Below are 11,167 nucleotides of genomic sequence, written 5' to 3' on the forward strand. Positions count from 1 at the left end.
CTTGCAAAGCCTGGGCTGCTTTCGTAACAGTGCACTTTGGAACTGTGAGTAACTGTTGAGTGTGTGACCTACTTGGCAGAGACTGGGCTGTACAAATCCCAGCAATAAAGGAAGCCGGAAAAAGGCTTTTGAACAGTAGAGGTGTCTTCAGAATTAACACTTGACTTGTCTTGTAACACATAGTCATAGTAATTTAGTTATTCTGTTAACAAGCAATAGGTGTGTAATACCAGAGTGTTAATTTTATGTAATTATAAGTTAGTATGCTGTCAAAGGTGTTAATGACTTAATGTGAGTCACGTTAGTCTGAACTGAAAGTCATACTGGACCATGTGGTCTTTTTAACAACTTCAGCTCCAAGACAAGCCTGAAAGAAGCAATATGTGCCAAATAACCCAACTCTAACTATCTAAAAATAAAAATTTGTTTTTCAGTATTTTAAATAAGTATTTTTTTTTTATTGACTAACTCTGAATAGGACATCATAATAATAAGTAATTCAGTGGTTCTCAACCATTTTGATGCCAAAGCCCTTCAGATTGATGCACAAGAGGCTGCAGACCTGTTTTTGATAAGAAGGCACAATACAGTACTGTGGAAATTAAAAATAAATAGTTGCCTGAGCTTGGAGAACATATTGAAATTTACCACATGGAAAAACCTTAACCCAATGGAAAATGTTTTTTTTTACCACATACTAAATGGTAAAAAGAAATCCAGTACTGGCGGGAGACTGCTGGAGGAAGGAGAATAACCTACAAATTACTAGTTGTCTTTTGGTTGTGTACCAAGTTGATGGACTTCTGGACCGAAGTCTTTTTTATAAATGGTGCTCTGCAGATATCCCTGCAAATGAATCCTAATGCTGCAGTATGGGGAGTAATCCCTAAAGATTATAGACATTCATCCTTATTAAATATTCTTTTGAGGAATTGTATTACATTGGCTCAGTGAGAATGCACCTTCCACAGGAGAATGGGCAAACAGATTAAAATGTATGAAATGGAAAACATTTGCCTACAAAATGAAGCTTTTGAACTCATTAGAGTGAAACAAAAGAAATCAACCAAGTGAATGTAAATGTTGAGTCATAATACTCTTATTTACTCAGATATATTTTCTGTTTTTTGGTCTCATTTCTACAGATATATTTGTAAGTATATAATTTAATAATATTAATATATGTAATTTTTGCAAACTGCTTTAAATAATTTAAAAGAAATCATATAATAAAGTAAAATATCAAACATGTGGCACCAAAGCGAAACTGTGTATGCCAAACAAACAAACAGTAACGTTAGTCAGGTCAGGGGCGTGACAGTGTATTCTGCAGATTCTGTGGTCTGTGTTGTGAGAACTAGCACCTTGAGTTTCACTTGGCTAGTTTTTTTTCTTCCAATCAAAGAAATCTTCCAAAACGACAAGGACATTCAGATCCGAAGAATAGCTGAACTTCATTTGAAAAAGTGGTATTGAGATATTATAAACACGGAAACACAGAAACACAAACACAAAAATTATAACACAGTTACATAAAAAGCACGCCAGCAAGGGTTGGTGAAACAAGTAAGAGTTATATGTAAATTTTTTCCAGGACTCATATATCCAAGCAGTGAAACTCCCTGCTGTATTCACTTGGATTGCCTGTTTTCTTGAGTCTTTGTTTATTTTTCTCCATTAAAGCTGTTTTCTAGCTCAAGAAACATTAGTCCCAGAGGAGCCAAACTTGGCATGTAGGTGTGTATGGAGTCCAACTACTAAGGCGAGGCCAAAAACTCATGTTGTACAATGTTTACACACATTTGTGTTTTTTTATTTAATGGTGATGATAACTGTGTGGTCTTGTGTGTTTTAATTATCATTTGGAGCTGGTGAGCTTGCTAACTCAGTAATGAACAGTAACAGTTACAACTGTGAGTAGGTATGTCACATACCTACTCACAGTTGTAACATAATGTGTCCCAATGACCTGTTCTGTTTTGCATTTGATTCAAAGTTGGTAAAATACCTAGAGCAAACAACTGCTTGTTTGTGCGTCCAGCAGACATGAAGCAACATTAGCATTAATTTGCAGTCATGTTTCTGTGCATCTGATAATAATATATAATAATATTCACTCTTCACTTAGCTCACTTGCTCCCAGCTCCCTACCATAATGGACATAAGCTATCTTGAAAGTAGTTGTTTATATGAACTAAGCCGCTCAAATCTTAAAAAGAGTGGGTGTGTGGGGGTCAGAGAGGAGTTTAGCTGGTTTTTAGATGGATCTGGCTCTGTGTCTGACAAGTCTACTTTAGCAGCTGGTGGCTATAAATAAAAGTTGCTGAACAACCAGTTCCTTGTCACTTGAGCCCTTGCATGCTCTCTTTGTCTTCCTTATTATTTGAAACCACGGACATCTGACAAATGAGACATGCTAAAGTGGTGTATGGTCTATTGTGTATGCAACAAATGAGAGGGCAGTGTACAATAGCTGTGTGTTTCCTTGTGCAGGTGGAGGCAGATGATTTTTTTTCTTCTTTTATTTCAAGTTTAAAGTTTTGAACTTTTATTTATTTATTTTGTTTGCTTTTTATCCAAATAAATGAAAAGTTAGTGACTGATGGAAACGTGTGAAAGGAATTCAAGCATTAATTGCTGTGGACAAAGCAGCATTGTGTCACAGTTGGTTTGGTTTCAGTACACACAAATTAGCACCTTGAGTTTCCAACCACCTCATCAGTAGAAACCCTGGAATATTGTATGGTCGGTCCCTAGTTTCAATTGTTTACCAAAGGTCTGTGTCTTATTATTCAGCTGCCAAGCCACTCATTTCCTTAAACACATTTCCATTGGTTTTATTTAATTTGACTGAAATCTTATTTTACATCATTTTGTTATCTTTGGTTTTCATACTTACAGATACTTAATAATTTGCCGTTAAGGGTAATGTTAACAGCTAAATAACAATACAGAGGAAACCTCTTGGTAAACAGGTAAAACAGGTGGAGCAACTATCCAATCGGAAGGATTCATGGTAATGAGAAGGAAGTAAAGGAGGAGCTCCCTGCAAAGCAAGAGGATCAGGCAGCCTGCTGCTTATTCCTATGTATTCTATTACCAGACGTTTGGATGTAGTATCTGCATGCAGGTAATATCAATATAAACTTTTGTCATTTCTCCTTATTTTTTCTCTAAGCACGCAGTTCTTAACAATTGAGAAAACCAATTTCACTCGCATATATTATACATGTTAAGACACTGTGCTGCCTGTCTGTTTGAATCTCAGTCATTTTGACCACTTGCTCTTAATGATTTTTAACAGGGCCGCTATGTTCAGACAAAGCTGCAGTCGTTTGAGGTCAGCTTTCTTCCTCAGCTCCCCACCCTGGTTGTCTGCCTTCTTGTTATGCGTGGCGAGTCTCTTGAGCACAGGTAAGTACAGACATACAAGCACATAAAGACAAGCGCACACATACAGGCACAGAGAGCTGCTACTACACTATATTGTTAGTGCAAGGTATTGAATGAAGCATCTTTTCATCTGGACCTCCATGTCTCTGTTGAACACCGCTGAGCTGAAGGCCTCAGTGGTGTAAGCTTCACCACGTGTTACCATGGCGCTCACTGTCTGTCCAATCAGGCTTTGAGATTATGCCTCCAGACAGTTGTTGACTCCCTCATGTTGTTTGGATTTGAGTTTATATGTTAGCTTGTTTTTTTCTTCAGGGTGGGGCTCTTAGACTGCAGATCTTATATACACATCTAGTTTAAAAAAAGGACATTTGGCAATTTTTCAAAGACTACAGTGATATCCTTTTATATCCCTTTGAAAGCCAATTTGAGTCTAATTCCAGTTTTCATATTATGTGTTTTGTCTCAAGACTTTTCATGTGTCTCTATAATCCAAACAGAATCAGGCAAATTGATATTTAATTGTACTCCCTCCTCAAGCCATTTTTTATTCCTGTGTGGCATTTGATTTAAACTATTGTCTTTGTGTTTTTGTTTATTTTTTAGCCAGGCCTCCTCCTTTAAATAATGAACAGATATTAAATGTATCCATAAAAATGTGTGCATGGAAGACATGAACTCTGACTCAGCTACTGTGCAAAACGGCTCTGCTGAATGACAGCACATAATATTTATCCTTCAGGATTACAATAAGGAATTATGAAACAGCTATTATGTGTCTGTAATTAATTTCAAGACTTGTATGAATTTCTATAGAACTGAAATATACTCTCGGGATGGAGGTGACGTCCACAGGTCCACAGACTATCCAGAAGGCTGAGGGAGAGAATGTGACTTTGGGCTGCAGTTACACACCGAGCCCTTCTGACAGCGGAGAGCTTGACATTGAATGGTCTGTGGTCAGTCCAGACACCACGCAGAAAGACCAGATGGTAAGAAGTAGAGTGATAATGGTGCAAATATTGTAAATATGTAAATACACATATGTAGGGTCTGAGAGAGAGACTGAAGTTTGGATGAACTCCTACCACCTTTTTAATTTCACAGAAATTAGTTGTTTATCCCATTTGCTTTTCAAATTAAATGAGTCATTAGTGTTGGACACATGTAAGGATGTGTTTTTGCTAATCTCTGCCCGTAGGCAGCAAATATTTGATCACAGTAAATAAAAGGATTGACCAGGGCAATTATGTGCTGCTTTAGACAAGTGATCAGTACAAATTATTGATTAATGTGCAAGTTAAATGTTTTATATTGCACACTTAAACAGTACAGTCCTTACCAGCTCTTCGTTCAAAGTTGATCTAAATATTTATCCACTGCAAACTTAAAGCTGTCTTTATCAATGTTTGGCCACTAGGGGACAGATGAACTCACAAATGTTTCATTTAATATTGATAGGGAAAAAATTGTTGAATACACATTTAGTCAGTTAACATAAATTAAAAGTGTCACTCAGAGTGTTGTTTGTGTTTTGTTTTCCATCAGCTCATGTCCTATACCAGTGGCACTAAATATGTCCACAGCAACCACGCGCTTGCAAAAGGCCTCAGCTTTGCTGCTCGTGACCCTTCAATGGGTGATGCTTCACTCTCAATCTCTCTGCTGTCGCCTGCTCATAGTGCTACCTACCAGTGTAAAGTGAAGAAATCTCCTGGAGTGGACATGCGCAAGGTGTCACTGGTGGTAATGGGTAAGACTGGGCATTGGGTTGCATCCTGGGGTTAACACGTCACCTAGCTACATTATTTATGTCTATCAACTCTGACAACTACGGTACTGTTTGGTTTTAAGGAGAAGCAAGCTGCACATATTCACTCTTAATATTGTGGGATGTGTATTTTACTGAAGAAGGTCACATTTCCTTGTCACATACCAGTATGCATTACACAATTTGCAACAAGAAAATTGACTGCAACATTACTACAATAATTCCATTCTCTGTATCCATAAGTGAAGAGTGCCAGAGTCTTTTGCTCAAGTAAAAATACAGTTCTTAAAGTAAAATAAAAATTATTTGTGTGAAAATGCATTCAGATAAAAGTAAAAAGTAGGTCAGTTAAAATGTACTCTGATGATGATGATAATGTTATATGATATAAATATTAGGCTAAAGTGCATTAGCATGTAGTGGGACAGTATTGCAGAGTAAGACTAGACTACATAAATTAAAGAACATGCCACTTTAAAGGCAGAATAATGCATCACCAAGGCAGATAACACAGAGATGTATAAACAATATAAACTCGTTGGCAGCTACAAGCCACAAACACACACATTAAAGCCAAAAGACAGTCTGCATACACTGCACTGCATAGACCACACACACATAATGCAGCATTGCTAGGCAACGCAGTGGTTGTTGATGTCCTGTCTTCAGGAGTGACTTACATCCATTAGTGAGTTTTGTGCACCACACGGTACCAAGATCTGCTCTAGGTTACAACTTTCATCTCTTCCAGTTCATTCACACTATGCTTAATATAACCTCTGTCAACCTCTCTTATCCCACTGCAGTCCTTAAAGTTTTCAAAAACTTTTGAGCTGAATGAGTGCTCAGCAGGGACTATAAAAGCAGCAACTCCTTTTTTGCTGCAGCTACTGATGTGGCGATTCTCTTTTGTTCCATCCTCACATGGTTCATCATAAATTTTCATGTGAACTTTTTTACTCTGTAACTGAATTGAATTGTAGTGAAGTAAGAAAAAGAAAAGAAAGAAAAATACGTAGACTTACATGTATAATGACTTGAAAAAACTTTAGTACAGCAAGGTGAGTAAGTTGTTATTTCCAGCCCTTTAAGTGCTTTGTAGAGGTTAGTTTTGTTAAAGGGCTCATGGAAATCAGTAAAAATTGCTTTTTCAGTGTCTTTTTACCAGTCAGGTTTTGTTCTGTAAAAGAAATATGTTTTATTCAGTGAGAAATTGCTCCATAAATTCATTTAAACTTTTTCTTCTTTTTTTTTGCTACAAGAAGTAAAATTCATGTCCTCACATAACACCCAAAACTACAATTTTCACAGTCTTCATCAGCACATGGAGTTGGCTTCATCTGCTGATGGAGCAAACAGACAGCTGCATTGATAGAGATAGTTATGGTCACAGTTTGACCACTGGGACTAAAAGAATTAACTGAAGGAAGAAGTTTATGAAGAACTGATAGATACAGATTGAGCAGTTGATGAGAGACTAAAAAAAGCCTGAGATCACACCTGAAGCCATTTGTCAGTGTATTCAGTCTTAAAATGTGCTAGAGGGTTAAAGTAATTTACTTGATTCCAGTCCAACTCATCTTGTCTGAAAAGTATGAGCAGAGCAGAAAGTGGAGTGGAGTATGTCACTCATTGGGAGATTTATTTATCAGGATTTTCAACAGAATACTGTATTATATACAGTTGTGAGATCCAGGGGTAAAGAGGCGCAACAATTAATAATTAATAATTACAGAGTGTTAAAGAAAGAGTGAAAACAGAATGATTTGTACTGACAAACTATTTATATAAACATCAAAAAAGAGGAGTTCAACATAAAGCGACTTCCTTAAAAATACAAAGTGACAACCATTTTAACAAAATACATGAACTACAACAAACAAACCACTGGTCCAACAAATAAATATGAATATCGCTCTCCCTCCAATGAGGGAGTGATAAAAATAGCACACGACACACAGCACCACACGGCTCTGCTTCACAACCAAAATACAGCACACATCTGGCGGTTTGGCCCACTGGCCTTGCTGATTCCGTCGTCTTTGTTTTAAAGCAATCGGCATGATTGCTAAAACTACTACAGGTGTGCCTGACCAGTTGGAGGGGAGGGTGGTACCTGGAACAGGACACAGGACAGAGCAGAGGCAAAACCCATCATACTTGTAACATATATTAACACAAAATACAATATAATTTTCTTATTTTTCATTATTTATTTCACCATCATCTACAAGAAACATTTGCATAGTCCATGCAGCAGCTTAAATGAACTGTATTTCTCAGGTCTTCACATTCACACTCTTGGTATAAAAGCTCTCTCAGCTGAAATCACCTCCCCTTTGCTGAAAACAAGCAGATTGGATCATAAATATCAATAGCAAAGCCTCACACATCAATAGACAGCCTAAGTGCTTTCATGCCTTTCATGCTAACAGCACAACAGACAGTCCTGAGAGCTAACAAGTCATTTAATAGATCATGTTCTTCGTATGATCCAGATCAGGGATGTGGCTTAGAAAATGTATGAATGAATTACTTGACATTCCTCATTTTATTGTGCACATGCAGAAGAATGCACTTAAGTGTGTGAAATGTTGTTGTTCAAATTACCCTATTGTAACATAATCAATCGAGCCTTAATTGCAGCCAATTCATATCCTTCACCTTTTAAACACAGGACACTACTCCATGCTCGCCATGTCAATTTTAAGCATACATTCCATTACGATTACGATAGATTTTGATGTTCAAATATATATTTATAATGTGTAATGAAGGCATCATATATTTAATTGGATTTTTAAATAATGTTTGTATAAACACATCTAATGTGTGAATCTGCAAGCCAGAATCAAAATGGTTCCTCCCATTTCATCCTAAAGCCATAAAGCTGTACTGTTTTTTCAAGAATTGGAATGGAAGTGGCAGCGTGAAATTATCCATTTGTTGTATGATTTCAGTGAAGCCGTCTGTGCCTAAATGCTGGGTGGAGGGAGGGGAGCTGGTCGGCGAAGCTGTGTCGCTGCACTGCCAGTCTGCAAAAGGCTCCACTCCTTTGAAATACACATGGAGGAGAGAAAGTGCACGCCCCATGCCTGCTCCAGCCACACAGAGTAAGCGTGACCTCTGCTGACGTCATGATGCTACTACACATCAAAGAGAATGTGTGTGTGTGTGTGCATGTGTGTGTGTGTGTGTGTGTGTGTGTTGGCTTGTTTTATTGTATTTGTGGGGTCCAATAGCTGCAAGCCCACTATACTTGTGGTGTCTGACTGCTTTGTGGGAACCAAAATGCTGGATACTACAAGTTTAAAGGGCTGTTTAGGGTTAAAATGATGGTTCAGGTTAGGGTAAAGGGGCTAGGGAATGCATTATGTCACTGATATTCCCCACAAAAATAGTAACAAAAGAATGTAATTATTCTTTATGTTATTAATTCTGTGTAAGCAAAACTTAGTAAAAACCTTTTTTTGTTGAATATACAGTACATGCTTATTATTTTGGTTTTTAATTTTCAAGATGAGGGAGTCTAATAATGTATCAGTGTTTATTCAGATTTTTAAAATTATGTGAAAATGATCGAACATCAAGGTAAAAACCTGATGAAAAGATAATGATGTGCAGCACAACACCTTGTAGCTTAGTGTTTACTTACTTTCAGGGACTCTTAGAGGGTGTATAACTAGCAGATCATTTGCATTTTCTCTCTAATTTCTTTTCACTCACTTTTCAACACAAAACATTCCCTAAAATGTTCTCAAAATAGTTTACTGTAAACTGCATTGATCAGTGAGAAGTTTCACAAGAAGTTTTGGCTGCAAGCAGACATAACGGGTGAAAATCTGTGAGCAGGTGTCCTTTTTAAAAATCATCATATTTTTAAGTGATAATTTGTGAGCCCTAAGTATGCATCACTTTCTGCTTGTAGAGAAACCTGCTAGCATCCCTATTTTCAAGATGCTGAATGTACAGCATATGTAGCCAACATGTGTTAATCTGCGTTGTGTGGGTGTGTGTTCTCTCAGACAGCGTGACTGGGGAGCTGAAAATCACCAACCACTCGCAGAGCTTTGCAGGAATCTACCTTTGTGAGGTGAACAATGCTGTTGGAGCCGAACACTGCAGGATCAACCTGAAATTAAACAAACGTAAGAGGAATGCACCCCCTTCACACACAATGTTCCTGTTCACGCATGACACACTCATGCAATCACGAAAGACCTAGATTTCATCCTCTTAAGTCTTCTCTCTTTGTAGTCGTGCCACAATCTCCCCCATTGCTCCACTTCTCACTCACACAGGGTTTCTTAACCATGGCATTCCGAAGCATCAGTGTGTTATCCTAATTATGTTGTCTAATGATGACAGGAGCTCACAATCAATGGCAAAAAAATGCCTTTGTTCACAGAAGACTAAACCTTTTTGGCCATCCACTCTTTATCACTGACTTCCTGCTGTTGAGTCACCAAGTCACATGAGTGATGCTGAAATGATTCCACTTCCTTTTCCTTATTAGCCATATAAATTTAATGAAACAAGAAATAAACAGCAACAGAAAATAAGTGGACCTCTGAACAGCTCTGAATAAGACAGACAGAGAAATACCAGAGCTGTCTCACAGGGAATGAATCTTCTGTAAGTGCTCCAGCGGGGAGTACAGTCAGTGATTCAGCATACCATTATGGAATAAATCATCTCTGGGTTTAGACTCCAACAAGCCCTCTCCATTCTGCAGATCCATAAAATGAGTTTGTCTTTGTGTGCCTCATGATCTGTGGAGCAGAGCCCCATATTACATCTTGTTGAGTCCATAACTTCCAGTCGTAGTGCTCAGATTTTTGGCTTTAGGCAGGGAATCATTCCTTTTTACTTTACAAGTGCATTGTGCTGTCCTAGACCAGAGGTTCCAACCCTTAAACTCGGGACCCCTCTCCAACAGATTTGCAAGATCATTTACAAGATATTCTATAATAAGATCAAGGTTGTGACAGAAAAAAAATCCCTTTACTTTTTAGATTTTTCTCCATTGTTTATTTTTCTGTGATATATAAAAAAAAATCTATGGACCTTTACAAATATTTCCCCCTCCACTCAAAAATATTTTCTTTTTGTTCCTACGTCTGGATGTTAAAGCTTTGCTATGCAGAATAATATATGTACAGACATTGACACTAGAAGGACTTTTCTCACATTCACCTGCTGAAAGTTTTTTTATGCCAATTAGAAATCCGTTTTTAAGTGGCAGGGCCTACAAGCATTATTTATGACATCACAAATAGTTTGGAAGACAATCCTCATCCAGTATGTAACTCATATAAGTGTGATGTGGAAACTTGCACACATACACTGAGAATAAACTTTACAGTGATGCAGGAGACAAATTTCTTTGTACTTTTAGTACAAAATTAGCATATTCATTTCATTAGGCAGAAGATACATTTTTAACGATTTTAATGGAAATTATACATTTTTTGTGGAAAAAAGACCCACTATTGCTCCAAGCAGACTATTTGTATATATGTCTTACTACATGTCTGGAAGACAATATCACTCTTGATCTGAGGCTAACATGCTGTTAATGACCAGTGAAAACAATGTATCTCCATATTTTTTTTGTGGATTGAGACAATGCTCATATATCTTAGGTTAAAGAAAACTCTTTAAAGGTAATTTAATTATTTTTTGGCCATAAGGCCTTAAAAGAATAATGATATTTTTTCCGAAATGCGCTTCTTTGCTTTCGTGCTGAGGGTTAGATGAGAAGGTGGATACCATGCCCAGGCCAAGAAATAGTCTGGTCATGTGTTCAAAGTCTTATGAGGTTCAGCACACAACATGCCCTGTAAAACCACATTGGGATATTTTTACACTGTACACTGTACAGGTTAAACAAACAAGATACAATGTGTTCATTAATGAGCTAGTTGGGAAATTGGACAGAGCCAGGCTAGGTATTTTCCCTGTTTCCAGTCTTTGTGCTGAACTAAGCTAACCAACTGCTAG

General features: G+C 37.5%; 1 protein-coding gene across 1 annotated transcript in view; it reads left to right on the top strand.

Annotated features, from left to right (window-relative positions):
• The first annotated feature begins 4,218 nt into the window (after positions 1–4,218).
• Positions 4,219–11,167, top strand: part of vsig8a (V-set and immunoglobulin domain containing 8a) — a 13,600-nt gene continuing 6,651 nt past the window's right edge. The window contains exons 1-4 of the mRNA XM_035667875.1: positions 4,219–4,385; positions 4,942–5,146; positions 8,125–8,277; positions 9,190–9,312. Coding sequence (XP_035523768.1) covers positions 4,230–4,385; positions 4,942–5,146; positions 8,125–8,277; positions 9,190–9,312 — 637 coding nt within the window. The 5' untranslated portion in view covers positions 4,219–4,229. The remainder of the gene's footprint in view (positions 4,386–4,941; positions 5,147–8,124; positions 8,278–9,189; positions 9,313–11,167) is intronic.

Source organism: Morone saxatilis, unplaced genomic scaffold, assembly GCF_004916995.1.
Source record: "Morone saxatilis isolate NCDOM2014 unplaced genomic scaffold, NCSU_SB_2.0 Contig21, whole genome shotgun sequence".
NCBI lineage: Eukaryota > Metazoa > Chordata > Actinopteri > Moronidae > Morone > Morone saxatilis.